This window comes from Antennarius striatus, chromosome 13, assembly GCF_040054535.1.
Source record: "Antennarius striatus isolate MH-2024 chromosome 13, ASM4005453v1, whole genome shotgun sequence".
NCBI classification, from domain to species: Eukaryota; Metazoa; Chordata; class Actinopteri; order Lophiiformes; family Antennariidae; genus Antennarius; species Antennarius striatus.
In genome coordinates, this window is record NC_090788.1 from 17,314,008 (window position 1) to 17,331,127 (window position 17,120).

Sequence of the window (17,120 nt, forward strand, 5' to 3'; positions counted from 1 at the left end):
ATCAACCCTACATCTTACATCCTTACAATTATGTCGATTTTGTTTTCCAAAAGAATGTTCATCAACAACAAAAAAATGAGGGAATCAATATTTCAAAAACTACTGTGAAATCTATTTATTTATATTACAACATGTACAAATGTGGGGGAAAATGAACAACACAATTAAGTAATTCTAGGAAAGTGTACATCATTAAAAAATATAAACATTTTATAAACACCATCAAAATATTTCTGGATTGAAATGATAAATTCATGTACACAATGTAAGTTCTTTGATATTTTAATTATAAAAATCAGATACTTAGTACTTTTATGATTAAATCCATATATATATATATATGTACTTATTTAGCTTTTGCAGAGTTCTGTAGGCTGAATCTGGAGAAATTAGGTCTTTTTTTTTATCCTCCAATTTGACCTCTTGGTCCAGAGAAAATGTTTGATTTCACTTCCAAATGTGTAATGGCTGGTGCAAAATAAACATGCAGGGATTAAAATTGCTACATTTTACAAAAATGCATCATTAATAATCTATTGTACAGCCATGCTTTACAATAATTATATACACACAAATAGATTCTGTAGTATTTCTTGTTTTGTTAAATTGGATTTGCTTGTCTATGACACTCCAGTGACCCCTGTAGAGTCCTTCCGCTTCCTGGTGTGGTCAGTGTGGTTTGCTGCAGCCAGGGCCAGGCACAAGGCCTGCAGCTTGTCATCCGCTCTGCGGAGAAGGTGATCGGCTGCAGCCTTCCAACACCTCCAGGAACTGTTCGACACAAGGAGCCGCAGACGTGCAGCGAGCATTGCTGCTGACCCCTTTCATCCCGGCCACAACCTGTCCCAGACCCTCCCCTCTGGCAAGAGGCTACAGTCCATCCGGACCAGGACCTCACGCCACAAAAATAGCCTATTCCCCACACTGCAGTCAGCCTCATGAACAATGATACAGGCGAGGACATGTAAACTTGACGTTTGGCACCGTCTCACCAGTAGAGGGCGGTGTTACACATCACCTTCATGTAATCTGCTGCTAAAAGTCAATCAGAAGAAGTCTCGTGGGGACACGAGTGAGTAAACATGAAAGTCAGCTTTAATGTCGGTTCTTCTACACCTTATAAACAAAGAACTTAGTATTAACTTTGTTTAAAGACATTTTGTGTTCACTCTTAACAGTCGTTTGAAGACTTCAAAGGTAACATATGTATTTTCTTCCTCTGTCGTGTAGAAATATCTAGAATAGTGACAAACAAGCTGCTGAGGCAATGTCCTCGCGTAGCCGGCGGCTATTTTTAAGACGAATGTTTTTCCTCTCACGGTTTTTCTCCCGGAGGACGATTTTAATCTCAAAATTCTGGAGAACGCCTGGAGAACTGTTGCCACCAAAATGGTTTTAACGACGTCCATTCTGTTTCTATATGTAAACACGGGTCACACACAAATGACGTCACAGCATTTTCCGTCGCAGACATGACGTATCAAAACTTAAAACTCGGTTACAGCCGTCCACAAGCAAATACATACCGGGCGTGTTCAAAAAATACATCGTTTTTGTCACGGAGACAGGCGTTTGTCGTGTGGACGGTGATCCTAACCGAAGGAGAAATGTGCGTTTTTAAAAAATACCCGGAAGTGGTGGCTCAGGACTGTTGCTATGGCTACACTGTTGACTGTTTCTACAAACGAATAGGGTCTCAGGTCGTTGCGTGTTCCTTTAGCGATAAAATCCCATCAAACTTTAATACATACATCTGGTTGCAGAATGGTGCAGCTGCATGTGAAGCGTGGAGACGAGAGCCAGTTTCTCTTCCACACCAGCGTGGACGCGTCCCTGGAGACGGTGATCCTGCAAGTTACGGCCATTTACAACGGGAGACTCAAAGTGGAAAGAATATGTTCAGGTGAGCATGAGGTACACCGGTATCTGAACTACATAGCTGGTCTCTAGTCAAACAGACAAACTAAGAAAGAAGTCTCGTCTGTTAGTTCATTTGTCTCGGTCTTGGCTTACATGTCATCTTCATTCCTGGTGGCTTCCATGTCTCGTTCATTCCTGCGCCCTCAGAGGTCAAAGAGCTGGCGGACCACGGTATCACCCTGCCACCCAACATGCAGGGGCTGGCAGAGGAGCAGATCGAGGAGCTGAACCTGAAGGATCAATGGGAGGACAAGTGTGTGCCGAGCGGAGGGTCTGTGTTTAAGAGGGATGAGATCGGCAGAAGAAACGGACACGGTTAGTATGTTATACCTGCAGGTTAACAAAACAACTACCCCTAGATTCATGGTTTATGTTGTCAGAACGATGTTTGCAGTGTGTACCCCCTCTAGATTATCTACACCGAGGTGTCCTTTACATGTAAACTGAGACACCCTGACTCATCTGACATGAAACTCATCTGGAGAATTGCATGTTTCACAATAAAACAGTGTTATAAAGTATGTAATTTGTTGAAGTTGATTCTGCATCCCCTTTGTGGAACACTTACAGTACATATAATACTGTAAATGATAATGGTAATTGAATAGTGTTGGAAAAAGTACACTTTATTTCATCAGTGATTACATAGTCAATAAATTTCCAAACTTTTTTAAATGCCTTTTATTCATATATTACAGTAGAAGTGGATGAAAAAGTTTTAGATGTAGGCAATTGATTCTCTGTGGCGACCCCTGAAGGGAAAAGCCGAAAGGAAAAGAAAAAGATTCAAATATTACAGTATTTTCTGCACTATATGGCGCACTGGATCATAAGGCGCACCTTAAATGAATGGCCTATTTCAAAAAATTTTCATGTATTAGGTGTACTGGATTACAAGGCACATCTGATTATAAACCGCACCCTCAATGAATAGCCTATTTCAAAACAGTTTTAATATAAAAGGCGCACTGTCGGTTTTTGAGAAAATTAAAGGCTTTTAGGTGCGCTTTATAGTGCAGAAAATACTGTATTTCTTGTGGTTCAAGCAAAAACCCCAAAAAATGCTTGGGCTTTTTTTGTCAATATTGAAAGAAAATTGATTGACCAATCCATTGATTTTCTATACCAGCTCCAAATGACAAAATGAAAGACGTGTTGATGAGAACGGTAGAGGAAGCCAAAGCACTGATCTCAAAAGTAAGTATAAGCAAAAAGAGAAAATATGGTTTGTCTATTTCTCAGATTATTAATAATATTTATTTGTCTTTCCTTAATTGTTTTTAGAAAGAAGTTACAGCAAATGTTTGTGTCACCATGAAGACGGTCCAGGAGGCCCTAGATCAACTCAGGGGTGCTGTCATGATTGTATATCCAATGGGGCTTCCTTCTCATGACCCTATCAGAATGGAGTTTGAGGAACGGGAAGACCTTTCAGGAACACAAGTACACAGCTGATCATGTTTCAGTAGACAGAGAAAGTTACAATAGCTACTGATTGTCTTTATACGTTTTGTTGTGATGCAGTTTCCTCTCATCCTCTCTATCAATCTCCATACATCAGGCGTCTGTGCAGGTGATCACAGAGGACGAGTGTCAGCTTTGGTGGGCTGGCAAAGAAATGCAGAGGGGGAAGAAACTGCAGGACTACATTGGTAAAAATGAGAAGACAAAGATTTTGATAAAAATCCAAAAGGTGAGTATGTTTTGGCAAGTTTGTTAGCTTTGAGAATAACTAATCCATTAGTTGCAATTCCCTTCAGAAAGGACATGGGGCGCCAGCGAGGGAGCCTCTCCTCAGTGATGATCAGCAGAAATACATGATGGGATATTATCACAAGAGGCGGGAAGAGCTCAAGGTAAGGAGAGGCTGAAGAAGTAGGTGTAAACCTTTATAACTACGTTTGCTCTGCACAAATTTTTAACCTACTCCTGGTGATGCTTGCAGAAACTGGAGGAGGCAGACGACGACAGCTACTTGAACTCTGATTGGTCAGACCCAAACAGTTTGAAGAAGCAGTTTCAAGGCCTCACCAATATCAAATGGGGGCCAAAGTGAAGACTACTACCACACAGAATCTCACCTTACATCTGCTGAGCCGATTGTGCTCTAAATGTATAGCCTAAAGAAAAATTGTGTATTCCACCAAAAATCCTCCGCTCATTATTTATTTTTCTTATTAATTTTTATCATTTGGTTTCACATTCATTTTCATGTCAGGAAAAATTTGTGAATATTGAACTTTTATTTTGGGTTGATGTAACTTTTTCCCAGTGATGTCACTTCCTGAGCTGCGCTTCCCTTTCTCAGTCCCGTTGTAGTAATGCTTGATAGGGGTGAGTCTGTTCAGTGCCCCAGTTAAATTTAGTTCTAAAAGTTCTATGAATGTATAAAAAAAATTAGAAGTTAAAGTTAACATGATTCAGTTTCTGTTACGATTATTTGAAGTTTTGTCACAGATGGAGTGTTTTATCAATGTATTTTGTGTATTTTGCGAGACAGATCTCAGGGACATCGTGACAATATTTTTTTTTCTTGAGTTTTATAATGCGCCACGGAGCCACACAGAGACAGACAACCAAGCATGCTCACACCTTAAACCAGCTTGGATAGGCTCCAGCTCCCCGTGACGACCCATAAAGCGGTGAAGGAAAATGGATGGAGTTTTTTAATGCTGGAGATTTGTATCTTCTGTCCCGCTCATGATCCACAATTTGTGTAGTGTCACTCCATTTTATGCAGGCTGCTTTTGGCTGTGGTCAAAGAATAAAAAATATGCCACCTCTTCAGCTGAACCATCACACCGAGGATTCCTCATTTACACGACGCACACTAGTAACTTCATGGACAGAGCTAGGACCAGACCAGCAACAGACTGTGATGACTTACACTGAGGTTGCTTGTCTGTATTATTGGAGACTTTCAGAGACTAACATTTAAACTAATGTTTTCATATGCCTTGGTGTTGGTTTATGTCTGAACCCAGGAGAAAGTATTTGCACACATTGTTTGAAAAAGGAAATGGTGACATCAGCAGGATGATGTGAAGGTTTTTTTTTATTTCCCTAAACGTTTTTAACCTTGTGTTAAATTGCATTTTATTGAAGCTGTGCAAACAAAAATCAAGTTCAATCTAAATTTTCTGTATACTTTTGGTCTGTGTATATTGAAAAACAGCTAATAGGAGGATTTCCATTGTAACTTGTATGTACTGTATACATTTTAATGAATTATATTAATGTGTATCGTTCATAAATACATGATATGATTCTAAACATGCAGTTTTGACATTGAATACACAATAAAATGTGAACATATGTTTGTACATATAGTTAAACTCCTGGTGTGAGATTCAGGTGCTTTGCGAGTATCCCAGTGGCTAAAATGTTAGCTTTCTTCACTACCTTCAACAGTAGTAGTGACACAACTACAACAAAATTTCTATGTCCCTTGTGGTGCACGGAGAAGGATGCAACACCTTTCCTCTCTTTGTCCTTCATTAGCAACACACACATTCATCAGCATGAAGTCAGGAAGTTGCTGTGTATTAGATGGTTGTTCCACCTCTCCTCCTGGCAGGAATAACGAAGCTTTAGAGCATCATGGGACGGTTGACGTAACTGATGCAGAGGTAGGGTGAGGATGAGGTGAAATGGGAACAGACCTGTGTGTGGAATAGACAGCTAGCTCTAATGACATACTGCAGGGAAATCACTGTAATGTTTAAAATGAACACTTAAGTATTTCTAAGATATTATTACAGATGACAGCTGGAGGTAAAACAGCCAAGATGTTTCGTTGTTGCTTTTGGTGAACAGGAGGATTCATAATGTCTTCTTACCTAGTTTAGTGTGATTTCGGTTTCTCCTTGATCAGTGTAATTATAATCAGTATCTCTTATGGGCTGTAGAAATTTACCAATGACTAGAACTAGAACACCAACTGGATCCTCTTATTTTTGTTTCAGTTATATCTGGTTGTTGGCTGTCAGAACTTTACTGGGTTAAACCTGAGATTCTTCAGAACAGTATTGATGTGCTTGGTTTTCATGAAACAGTATTTACTGAAGCTTCCCCAACTGACTGTTCCACCCATGTTGCTTCAGTTTCAAACTAAGACAAGGAAGTTGTATTCATCTATTAATTGACTGTATATTCAAATAAATCAGATCTGATATCAAATTCAAATCATTTGTAATAAAACCATCTATCTAAAAAAAACACATCAGAATAGGCTTTAAGGGGCTTTAAGACTGGTCCCATCCCTTCTGACGTTGTGAAACCAAACAGCTCTGCCATCAGAATGTCTCCCTCATTAACCACCACTGATGTGCCCTTATTCAGGCCCTTAATCCAATTACCCAAACAGCTCCAGCGCTGATGCTCAGAGACCCACAAGTAAGTTGGGTTGCATTGGTCAGCTTCCAGGTGTGAAAGAATGGCTCTTATCCAAAGTAGAGATTTTATCCTCAGTAAAACATTTCTGTAAAAAAAACAAAACAAAAAAAAAGGACAAGAAGGAGGCTCTGCAGCTACTGGCTCGATAAATCCTGTCAAAAGATATAAACAAAGTTAAAGGAAGTCAGCAGATTTTCCTCTTCTAGAATGACTTCATTCATGTTTACAACATACCTGTTGAGTCCACCAGCTCCAAATTTAAAGCCACATTTTTGCTTTAGTGTTCAGGTTGTCATTCCTTCTTTGCATCTTCTACTCTGTCGGCACCTCATTCCAAATGTGAATCCTGACCTCTCCACTCCAGTGGTGCTGGTGTTTATAGAGTCAGTCCTCTTTTCTGGCCTCCCCAGTGGTGTGTGGTAAAGAGGAGGTTAACCGGATCGACCCTTATTTATATCATTGGACACATTTTTTGGAGTCCTCCTGGATCCGTATTCTTAATGACATCCACACTACAGCTTTAAATCCTTACTCTATTTCTTATTTACAGTGCCAGACTGCCCATTCTTGAAAAGAGACCCTTCCTTCATTGCTCTTCCTGAGGTTTCATCCTCACCTTATTTCAACAGTTAAAAATGTTTTTAAGGTAAGTTTTTCTGACCTGAATCAAAGCTTTAAACCCTGTGGATTCTTTAAAAAACATTATGGTGCTGCAGTTCATCCCAAACATTACTTTTGTCACAGACTGAGAATCCGTGCAAAAATGTCAGAATGCGCAAAATGCTTTGGAAATTATAAATATAAAAAATACACGTTTGTTGTTTTACAATATCTCCTGCAGGATGGTAAAAATGATCAGCGTCTAACACGAGCTGCCGTTCAGGTAGGAGTTCATCCATATCTCCTGCATGACCATCTCCCTGCGTTCAATCCTCTCGGCCCGTTCTGCTGCCTCGCTCATGTAAGTCACCTCCTCACAGTCATACGTCGCCTTCTTGTCAGCGTCTGAGATTAAAGAGCTCTCAGTTCCCTCATTGTCATCGTCTTCATCCTCTTCTTTGTAGCTAACAATCTGGCCTCGAGATTTGGGCGTGCCTCTGCGATCCCTGAGCTGCCGCCCTCTGCAGGTCACTCGGATCGATATGGCCATTAGCGTGAGCAGGAGACCAACACACACGCTGGAGGTGAACAGCAGCCCTGCCATTTCTGGATGTTCTGAGTCCAATATAAAGGGAGGAGGGTTATAAAATACTGATTAAATCCATGAGATTATGAATAAATGTGAATTATGTTTACCTCTGATGTAGGCATAGACCAGGAGAGAGTTGCTCATCATAGCTCCTGAGCTGACCGGCCGTTGAGTCCCGTTGGAGAAAGGCTCCTCCAGGTCTGATCTTCCAGGATCTGCTGTGAAGATCAAGAATATTTCTGTCAGATCATTGAAAAAACACTTTAATCAGATTGCAACAAATATTTTCTTTGTTACCTTTCTTTGTGTCTACAGTGGGGTATGAAGTGGAGCTGAACATGTGAGGGTCTGCTTCCCTCAGTAAGGTTTGTGGTACTGAAGGAAGGAGAGCAGAAAACTTAATGCTGTGGATACACCAATACACTCTTCAATACACATCATTTTATAAGGCCAGCGGGAGTATAATAGGTCAGAGTGCTTAAAAATAAATAGGTCAAAAGTGTGCTTTGAACAAAAACTACATTTCCCACAATGCAGCAATTAAGCACATTTTAACTTTGACAAAAAACATTGTGAACAAAGTTAATGCCTTAACTTGTGTTTGATGTTATTTTTTTTATTCACTTGGATAGTTTGATCCTTGATTGAAGGAGTTTTGTGGGTTTAATAACCTGATAAATTAAAAGGATTTATGTTATAACAGAGAAACAAACAATATATTTTATCTGTGCAACATTAATGTTTGTAACTTGAATTAGTAACAAATCCAGAGTTATTTAACATTAAGAGTAGTTATTTATTTTACATTACATTGAGTTACATTTAGTTACATTTATAAGTTATATCTGGCCCTTTGACGACAGCCACTATGATGTGGCCCTTGGTGAAAATGAGTTTGACACTCCCGGTCTACAAGGTTAACAAACATTGTTCTGAGCTAGACAAAGCCAACCCACCCCAACCCAGAGCCAAAGTCAAACTGTACAATTGTGAAACATGAACAATGTCACTGTGTGACCTCGATACCATCTGCGCCAATCGTAGGAAGTTGACCAGGATGCCAGCCTCGGCACGCAAATCTCAGTTAACAGTCTTATTCTCTGCTACTTTGATGCTGAGTGTGATAAGAACTGCTAATGGCTGATAGCAAATAAGAATCCACTGGAGGAAACACAAACAAAAACTTCATCATGTAAGCCTGTTCCTATTTCGAAATAGTATTGTAATTTGTGAGGAAGCAGAAAGTGTCCCACCACAAGAGTAGAATACACTGAGATACTTCCTGGTTCCTGGAAAGCAGGGGTCTCGAAATGTCTGGTTGCCAACGGCAACAATACACTTCTGTTTGCTGTAGCAGGACTTGGACACCAAGTGTACCGCCTCATGGTTCAGACATTCTGCAGGGAACAGGTAAAAGAGTCTGTCACTGTGCGTGTGTGTGTGTGTGTGTGTGTGTGTGTGTGTGTGTGTGTGTGTGTGTAAAGTAAACACAGCCACCATGAGAAAACGCCGACTATCCCGTTGGCTCACCAAACGGGGGTGGTCTCATCCGGTGTGAGGGACAGGTGTCGATCTGACCAAGACTTCTCCCGTAGACAGCCGAGTAGATGACTAGGACCTTGGGGGGCTTACAGCGAAGGACCATCTCTCCCCCATCACACGCCACATGCCTTTTGTGTTCGGCTGATTGGGAGAAAGAGAACAAAGGCGTTGAAGAGCTGAAATGAACGATGGGGGTGGGAAAATTAAGGGTTGGGGAGCGTTTGAAGGAGTGACATCTTTCTGTGTAGCTGTAAAGCATTTCCCGACTAACCTGCAAACATGTGACACTGACGCCTGAACGGAGACAGGATTTGAGGTGGGGCAAATGGACTCACTTGGTTTACATTTGTAGTTCACATGGAGGGATTTAGTAATGCCAGGACAGGGATCCTTCCCAAACAGCAGGTGGTGAACAGGCAGCTGGCAGTCTCTGTGACTTTGACACTCTGACAGCAGTTTCTGCACAGCAAATACCAGGGATAAGGACATTTTACTCTCTGCAGTGAGCACAATGTAAATCAGAAGCAAAAAGAACGAACTGGAACATGGGCTGTCATCAAAAAAAAAAAAAAATCAGAATTCAAATCCTATTTTAACACCAATCAACATATCTGAGCCACTTGAGGAGGAGGTCCGAAACGATGAACACCCTCAGACACCAACATGTGAAACCTGCTGCACCACCCTGACATAAAATGCACCTGTAGAGCAGTAAAAGCTGAACAGCTGTGGTTGTGGGTTCTAGGCCGGGGGTCCCCTTCACACAGCTTTGCCCCGCCGCTCCCATAGAAGGCGGAGTGGATGGAGATGGTGGAGTGGCGTGGGCAGTTCAGTCGCAGAGGCTGTCCGTCACACGCGTGAGCAGACTGGCTGGTGATGATCCGGGACAGGTAGTCTGTCACACCACAAACAGAGAGGTGTCACACCCCCACACTGAATGTAGCTGTCATGAAGAGCTCTGCTGAGCCAGAAAACGTTAGGATTTAATGTTCTCCAATGTAATTGTGGAGGAGGCCCTCCAGATTTAAATAAGTAAAATAAGCTGATGATGTAGAGATTATTTACATTTGGGTGTAATAGTTTTAACAGAAATCCACATTGGGACAAGGAAGATTGGGGTTTGAAAGAAGCAGAATGATACGAGAAAAAACTTTGAATGAATAAAGCCAGTGAAAAATTTAATTAACCTTTATTTTTGAAAGATAATACTGACTTTTTGTCTACTCCATCTGTGGTTTCAGGTATTTTTAACTGGCTTCTCCAGAGCTTTGTTAGTTGTCTTATGTTGCCCTGAAACATCAGCCATCACCAGGTCGTGACTGCCAGCTCTTTAGCCTGGGCGGCAAAATCTATTCTGACATTCAACCCAATATGACCCACTTTTTGCATAGATGTGATTAAATTACTCCTGATCTCCCTAAGTTAGTTCTTGATCTTGAGATTTGTGCACTATTTGGTGTATCTTTGGCATAAATTATTGGTAACATAGAAAAAGTAATTTCTTATGTATTAAACATGGCATCATCTGCAAACAGGTTTCACTGAACCACAGTATCTGAACACAATGCACCATCACGAACCCAAAACAACGCTTCCCCTCTCTATACATCATCATCATCATCATCATCTTACTTGAAAAGTCAGCCAGTCCATTCATTCTTCTCGTCCACAGGAGTAAAGTCAGGTAGAAGAGGCTGTGGCTCCAGTCCAGTCCGAGGCAGGGACGCGTCCAGCTCATGACCCGCATCCCTCGTCTCTGCGATCATAGAGACCAAAAACCAGAAAAGATACAGGATTTAGACATCCGAAAACAAGCCCCATTGATCCAAGATTTTATCCATCCCTCTTACATTACAGAGAAACGAGCAGCACGCACCCGATGCGGTGCGCGGCGTGTCTCCCTCCGTGGTGGTGGGCCACTGGGGGAGGAAATAGCAGCTGCGCAACAAGTTGTTCCAAACCTCCAGACGAGCCGCTTGTCCCGACGCGCAGCGGGAACCTCGTCTGACTCTCCTGCCGTCCGACAGCACTGGATCGGGGAGAAACGCGTGCGGAGACCACGGGCGTCTTTCATTAACAGCTGAGCGGCGCGGCGTGGGCGTGGCGGCTAAAAGTATTCTGAAGGGAAGAGGAGCGACACGCTCTCCGGAGTGACGCACTGCCAGGAGGTCTGTGTTCGAAGCCCGGCTGAGAAGGGCTTCCTCCAAGGTTTTTAATAATATTGAGAATGAGTTGTTTTTTCCTGTCTTTTTTCTATTTTATTTTTATTGATCTTAAGATTAAAAATATAAAGAAATTCAGCAACACCAGATTGTCTCTATTTGGCATTACGGGCAACATCTAACTAGATTGTATTATTTAATCGCCAGTCACAGTAGAGGAACTAATTTTGATTATTCACTTATTGTGCTGGTGCTGCCTTTTTACATTTTTTTAAAATTAAATACTGACGTTATTAAAGCTCCTTTATTTTGTCATTGTCATGTATTTTGTTTTCTTTCAGTTTTTCATAAAACTCATGCTTATTTACTTCAATTGCACCTTTCATTCAAGAAATGCAGCTCGGTTTGGAAGAAAGTGGGATAAACCCCCCAAAAAAAGGAACTAACTATTAAAATTAACTTATTAATAGGAGAAGGATAAAAACAAGAATGACAACAGTAATACAAAATTTAAAAAAAAAAAGACAATAAGTGCTGTATAAATAAAGTTTATATTATGGTCAAATACTTTGACTTTATCTCTAATCATGGAAACGAGGAAAACAAAGAAAACCTACAGTACTTCTTTGTTTTTTATTAATCTATAAAGACCAGGTTTCAAATGAGAAATATTTTGGAGCCTTTTTCTTTTCATAAAGGGTCGATGCTCTAGCCATGGTGTCATTCAATGAGCCAGGGGCCTACTGGGTAAAATGCTCTCCTGCTCACATCCATGACCCACTCCATGGTAACCGGTCAATCCACATGTCAGAGCTCCAACACTCAAAATGACAGAGACGTTAGGGTCTCCTTCAGCTTCTCTAGGGGGAGAAATATCTGGGAAGGGGGGAAACCGAGGGGTGATATTTAGCATACCAACTGCACTACTGCTGTTGTGCAGTTTGTACCGTCTCTGTCCCATAGTTTGGAGAGTTTGAGTAATTTTCATGTGGTCACCACAGAAAGACAAATCAGCTCTTGTACTTTGTTTTTCCGAAAATGTACATATGGTAGAAAAAAATAGAATATGTGAATTATTAAACAACCATCAGGTAATGTATTTTGTTTTGAAAAGATTCCTCCAAAGGTTCTCAAAATATTCATATATTTTCAGTTTTTCCAGCATACTGGAACTATTTGAAGTGTTTCTGACAGAGGGTTGACCCACATCCATCTAAACAGACCTCTTGATCAAAGAAATACTCTAATCTTGCTGAAACACAATCTGTTGATTAGATGGCAGACTACAAAATAAAGACTGAACATCTGATTAGTGTTGATGACGCTTTGTAACAAACAGGAAGAGGAGATAAATTGAACATGTTCAAAGTAACATGATTTTCATGTTCACCTCTACTGAGACTTGACTTATTCAAAAAGCTAAATATTTTAAGTTCTTGTCAAGAATCGGGAAGCTAAGTAACAAATATAGTAGGATGCTGTAATAACAAAAGTTGGCATCAAAGGGAAAGAAATGTTTAAATTCCAAAACTCTTTCTGAACTGGTAGCTGTCATTTTGCTGCCTCTAATAGAGTTTTTAGAACATTAAGATAAAATAAAAACAAAGTTTACAGATACTGACTGCTGAGGTACCAAGCAAAGGATATATTCACTTTATTATTTTTCAAAAAACAGGAAGACGATTTCAACATTTCAGAAATCTTCACTTAAAATCCATGTTCACCTCGAGCTGGGAGTCAATTGCAGCCTGTAATAAAGGAAAACGACAGAATAAAAAGTAAGTAACCACATGTACGCCGCCGTTCAGTGAAGCTTCCAATACCCACCAGTTCTCGTTTTGCTTCTTCTATTTTCACTTGAGCAAGAGATGGACTCTGTTGTGGTTGAGGAGATAAAAACATTTCATGATGCCAAATACAGAGAGACAAATCCTAAAACATGATTTACCCACGTCTGGCAAGAGGGATTGAGACACAATTACATGCATGATCGTAAACGGAAAGTTTGATCAAATGAAAGTGTTTAGAAAAAAAAACATACGGGGCTTAAGTCCATGTAAGGATCCAGTTTCTTTTTCAAGGGGATTATTTCTTGTTTCAATGTGGTGATCTCCTACAGATTAAGAAAAGAAAGGTGTCACTGAAAACACAAATGTTATTCTTTTACTACCAATGGTAGTTGACTGCTGAAGTTACCGTACCTCAGAGAGCTGCACAACGGCCTGGTGAGTGAGGGACTTGTCCATGTTCCTAGCTACAAGTTGAGCCTGTGAGACAAGAGGATCAAACAGACGGCGACATGAAGGCTAATAACTGTCGGACCTGCTGATGTCATCAAACTGCTGGGCTCACTTTTTACCGAGGTACAAGCTATCTAAGAAACACACCTCTGCCCTGTCCCGTCTGACGCTGAGCTCTTTAGCCTTTGCAATCACAAAGTCCATGTTGAGCAGTCGCTCCTCTGCTTTAGCGCTCTGCACAGCCTGAGATTTACCAGTTCTATTGATATCCCTGCAGACAATTAAGAACACATTGTTTCCTTACTCATAATCCAGAACTGTCAATCTGTTGTCACAATAGCATGTGACAACAGATTGAAAAAGAGCCAGCTTCTACATGTGCGCTCTTACTCTTGTAAGTTACTCTTCAGCACCAATGTAGCTCCAAGTCTCTTCCTGAGGGCCTTGAGCTCCTTCTCGAGTCTCCTGTTGGATTTCTCTGCTTCCAGAAGTTCACTGGTAAGATTGTTCACTGCTGGCATAAAGCTACATAAGAGATGTTCATTAGAGGATCAGAGGAAAAACAGAAAATAGAAGCTAACAGTGCAGCGGCAGTGTACCTGCTTAGTGACGTGTCGCTGACTCCGAGCACCGTGGCGATGTCCACTAAAGCAGACGAGTATTCTGAAGTGGGCTTTGACAAGCTTGCAAAGGATAAGCCAGCAACTTGCAGAAGAATATCCCGGAGGTGAGCACCTAGATGTTGGAAACACAGCCGAGGAATATAACAATGTTTTCTGATGTGAATTTTGGACGTGTAGATTTAACTGAACTACATAAAGTTATGCACGTAAAAACACTAGCCACCCAAGTAATGATGAGACCCACCAGATCTGAAGTCAACTAAAAAGAAGTTTGTGACACAAGAAACACCTGGGGTGAGCAGGACTGATATAAAATTTAAAAAAAACATCAGATGGCAACAATCACTGCACATATCAAGAACCACTTAGACTCAATTGAGCTTATTCTTCTCTCCATTTTTCATGTACTATAAACAGATATAGCTAACATTTCAGAAATGAAACAGTAGGGCGGCAGTGGCTCAATTGGTAGAACGAGACGTCCAATGATCACAAGATTGACAGGACGTCCAATGATCAAGGGCGCCTCGAAGCAAGCACTGTCGAGGGGCCCTTGAGCAAGGCACTGTCCCCTTTATCAGCCGCTCATAAGTGGCACACCACAATGGAGCTTCCTGCCACTCTAACCACCCACCCCCTCCCCCCACAGATCCCTTGTGTGTGTGTTTTACAGGGCCTGTACACACTAATATGCATGCGTTTGAAGTAACAAAGTATGATCATACGTGTGTGAACAATTTTTCTCTCTGATGAAGCTGAACAAAACATCAGACAGGAGCCGTCTGACGGATAAACACTTTCACTCAATCCAGAGGGTTTCCTCAGCTCAGAACCTGACTCTGAACATTGATGAACTTGTACCAATGATGAGACACCATCAAGTATCAGGGTCAGCCTCAGACAAGTGAGCGTCACAGAGCATGTATTTTTAGTTTTAAATTCAGTTAAATTTTTACATTTGTTTCTACAAGACGTGATGTCTCTTTGAAGGAAGTATTGTTTTGTCTGTGTGCCAGATTTTTGTATTTTATTTTATTTATTTATATTTATTTCATTTGAATGGACTCAGGGAAAATTGCAGATAAGAGCCATGAGAAAGAATACAACTGATTTGATTTTTTTATTTTATTTTAACATTTGAAAGCAGTGATTGGTAGGATCATAGAACAGCACAATCATTTTTTTTAACTTTTTAAAAAACTTTTGCACAGTAATGATTATTACTATAGATGAACAATATTGTTATTGTTCAAGCAATAATGCACACACAATAATGTATTTCAGTTCATAATGCTTGCAACTTCATTTATGCATTTTTCTTGATACTAAGGAACATATTTTGTTTTTGAAGGACATTTCTTTTCTGCTGTTTGCCTGTAGAAAAGGTTTCCTCTTGAAGTTACTAACAGAGCCATAAGAAAATATTTCTTTATTTATTTAATCTTTAAATAATATATACTGTGTTAGTTCTTGGTTCAATAGGCTATGTTCAATTCAATATGTTTTAATTAACATTGAACGAGTCCAGCACTCAGTTTGTAGCAAATTTGGGTTTTTTTTGGGCCTCCGTGTATTTGACTTTGACACCCCTGATCTAGAGTGTGCTACTAATTTCCCTATGACGATCAAAATCTTACTCTTAATATCTGTTTATTGCCCTATCACAACCTTTTCACTGGTGAAGCCTGTATAATATCTTCACACAGTTCTGAAATGTATTTTTCACAGTAAGGTGCAGTAAGGTCTGTTATTATCTATACTCATAAAAAATATCCCACCAGTGTTCTGTATAAACATGAATAAACACGATAGTTCTGATACAGCTACTGCAAAAAAGAAAGGGACAGGAAAAAAACTCAATCTCAATAACATGAAACACTTAGATGTCTACTGGTCTAAGACTTTCAATACATTTGTTATACTCCTCAAAAATAAAATCCGCTCCAGTATAACAACAAGACAAAGCTGTAATTTATTTAATTGAAATAACATATAGTCCACCCCATAAAAACATGTTTAGAATTAGGTCCCATAATAATGACATGAACATTAAAGGATTAATAATTCTCCATTCTTTCCTCTTCTCCAGTCAACAATTAAGTATGGCTGTTTGTGCATGTGTGTGTGTGTGTGTGTGTGTGTGTGTGTGTGTGTGTGTGTGTGTGTGTGTGTGTGTGTGTGTGTGTGTGTGTGTGTGCGTGTGTGTGTGTCCTACTCACCTTCAGTCTCGTACTCTGATGCCTTCTGTTTCAGGTCTTCTATCAGTAACTCCGTGTCAGTGCGCCGGACCCCACTGGACCCCGCCAGCTGGTGCAGGATGTCCACGGTCCTGGTGTTCACCTCGAACTGAGGCACCGGCTGATCTCCAAACACGGCGCTGAGCCAGTTGTTCACCTGAGCATCAACAGACTGGATGGTGAAAAAGATCGACAGGAGTCACTGTGTGAACTCACGAACACGTCGGCTGAATATTACCTTGTTGATCTTTTCACACATGGCGGATTAATCCAGTTAGACAGTCGAATAACCCAAGAGTAGACGGTAATGTTTTGTTGCTTTCAGAATTCGCGCCTCCCCAAAAAAACAACAATCTTCCAATGACTTCCGGGTTAGGAGCCAATGAGAAGAAAGTGTCAAGCGCAACCTGTTTCGTCACTGATACGACTCCCAGTTTTAAATAAAACAATAAAAAGTGAGTATTAGTGCATAATTCCATCAATTCACACAATACAAGAACATTAAAACAACTTAAAATTTAATTTGATATAATTAAGTCTCTCAATCAAGTAAAACATATTTGATAATGGTACATTTATTCTAATTTGACTGAAATTTAAAATTTGGATACTGTGTACGAGATTGCCGACGTTCTTGGTGAAACGAAGGGACGATTATTATCCTTCTTCTTCTATTCCGTAGATTATAAAGTCGAGTTATGACTAAATACCACCAGCTGCAGCGGAACTCTGCCATCACTTTCTTGTCGGAATGTTATCTACGGAAGTAAACAATGCAAGTCGTGCGCTATATATTGTATACTCATCGAAAT

The 17,120-nt window shown here is 40.4% G+C and overlaps 3 protein-coding genes across 9 annotated transcripts; 1 reads left to right on the forward strand and 2 right to left on the reverse strand.

Moving 5' to 3' along the window:
• Positions 1 to 149: 149 nt before the first annotated feature.
• On the forward strand, positions 150 to 4,713 carry cfap298 (cilia and flagella associated protein 298). Of its 3 annotated transcripts, none has more exons than XM_068330805.1 (8): positions 150 to 1,197; positions 1,764 to 1,903; positions 2,068 to 2,235; positions 3,050 to 3,117; positions 3,205 to 3,363; positions 3,482 to 3,613; positions 3,681 to 3,776; positions 3,866 to 4,713. In XM_068330805.1, the coding sequence occupies exons 2-8, from the start codon at positions 1,765 to 1,767 to the stop codon at positions 3,974 to 3,976; spliced, it is 873 nt and encodes a 290-aa protein (XP_068186906.1). In that variant the 5' UTR covers positions 150 to 1,197; position 1,764; the 3' UTR covers positions 3,977 to 4,713. The 3 variants fall into 3 exon arrangements, with proteins under 3 accessions (XP_068186906.1, XP_068186907.1, XP_068186905.1); XM_068330806.1 differs by having other exon boundaries at positions 1,029 to 1,072; XM_068330804.1 differs by lacking the exon at positions 150 to 1,197 and adding an exon at positions 1,224 to 1,609.
• A 244-nt stretch (positions 4,714 to 4,957) lies between these two features.
• On the reverse strand, positions 4,958 to 11,178 carry eva1c (eva-1 homolog C (C. elegans)). 4 transcript variants are annotated; one of them, XM_068330801.1, is made up of 11 exons: positions 10,923 to 11,177; positions 10,679 to 10,802; positions 9,748 to 9,941; positions 9,382 to 9,505; positions 9,035 to 9,187; positions 8,758 to 8,901; positions 7,802 to 7,879; positions 7,612 to 7,722; positions 6,550 to 7,530; positions 6,279 to 6,467; positions 4,958 to 5,582 (listed from the first exon to the last, which is right to left on the reverse strand). In XM_068330801.1, exons 1-9 carry the CDS (start codon positions 11,118 to 11,120, stop codon positions 7,178 to 7,180), a joined length of 1,479 nt encoding a protein of 492 aa, XP_068186902.1. In that variant the 5' UTR covers positions 11,121 to 11,177; the 3' UTR covers positions 4,958 to 5,582; positions 6,279 to 6,467; positions 6,550 to 7,177. The 4 variants fall into 4 exon arrangements, with proteins under 4 accessions (XP_068186902.1, XP_068186903.1, XP_068186901.1 ...); XM_068330802.1 differs by having other exon boundaries at positions 4,958 to 6,467; positions 7,612 to 7,719; positions 10,923 to 11,178; XM_068330800.1 differs by having other exon boundaries at positions 4,958 to 6,467.
• Positions 11,179 to 12,836: 1,658 nt separating this feature from the next.
• On the reverse strand, positions 12,837 to 17,032 carry haus1 (HAUS augmin-like complex, subunit 1). 2 transcript variants are annotated; one of them, XM_068331820.1, is made up of 9 exons: positions 16,547 to 17,032; positions 16,291 to 16,480; positions 14,048 to 14,183; positions 13,839 to 13,973; positions 13,596 to 13,719; positions 13,410 to 13,475; positions 13,250 to 13,321; positions 13,036 to 13,083; positions 12,837 to 12,956 (listed from the first exon to the last, which is right to left on the reverse strand). In XM_068331820.1, the coding sequence occupies exons 1-9, from the start codon at positions 16,565 to 16,567 to the stop codon at positions 12,912 to 12,914; spliced, it is 837 nt and encodes a 278-aa protein (XP_068187921.1). In that variant the 5' UTR covers positions 16,568 to 17,032; the 3' UTR covers positions 12,837 to 12,911. The 2 variants fall into 2 exon arrangements, with proteins under 2 accessions (XP_068187921.1, XP_068187922.1); XM_068331821.1 differs by having other exon boundaries at positions 16,291 to 16,465; positions 16,547 to 17,028.
• Between the last annotated feature and the right edge of the window lie 88 nt (positions 17,033 to 17,120).

What these genes read in the sequence shown, in the direction of transcription:
- cfap298 (XM_068330804.1), top strand. Translation starts at nt 1,473, where the DNA reads ATGACGTATCAAAACTTAAAACTCGGTTACAGCCGTCCACAAGCAAAT. An exon ending in CGGCAGAAGAAACGGACACG is followed by an intron (nt 2,236 to 3,049) that starts GTTAGTATGTTA and finishes TTTCTATACCAG; the next exon opens with CTCCAAATGACAAAATGAAA. An exon ending in AGAGGCGGGAAGAGCTCAAG is followed by an intron (nt 3,777 to 3,865) that starts GTAAGGAGAGGC and finishes TGATGCTTGCAG; the next exon opens with AAACTGGAGGAGGCAGACGA.
- eva1c (XM_068330801.1), bottom strand. Translation starts at nt 11,120, where the DNA reads ATGAAAGACGCCCGTGGTCTCCGCACGCGTTTCTCCCCGATCCAGTGC. An exon ending in CACGCCGCGCACCGCATCGG is followed by an intron (nt 10,803 to 10,922) that starts GTGCGTGCTGCT and finishes CTATGATCGCAG; the next exon opens with AGACGAGGGATGCGGGTCAT. An exon ending in CACTGTAGACACAAAGAAAG is followed by an intron (nt 7,723 to 7,801) that starts GTAACAAAGAAA and finishes TGATCTTCACAG; the next exon opens with CAGATCCTGGAAGATCAGAC.
- haus1 (XM_068331820.1), bottom strand. Translation starts at nt 16,567, where the DNA reads ATGTGTGAAAAGATCAACAAG. An exon ending in TGTGTGAAAAGATCAACAAG is followed by an intron (nt 16,481 to 16,546) that starts GTAATATTCAGC and finishes TTCACCATCCAG; the next exon opens with TCTGTTGATGCTCAGGTGAA. An exon ending in CTGAAGAGTAACTTACAAGA is followed by an intron (nt 13,720 to 13,838) that starts GTAAGAGCGCAC and finishes AATTGTCTGCAG; the next exon opens with GGATATCAATAGAACTGGTA.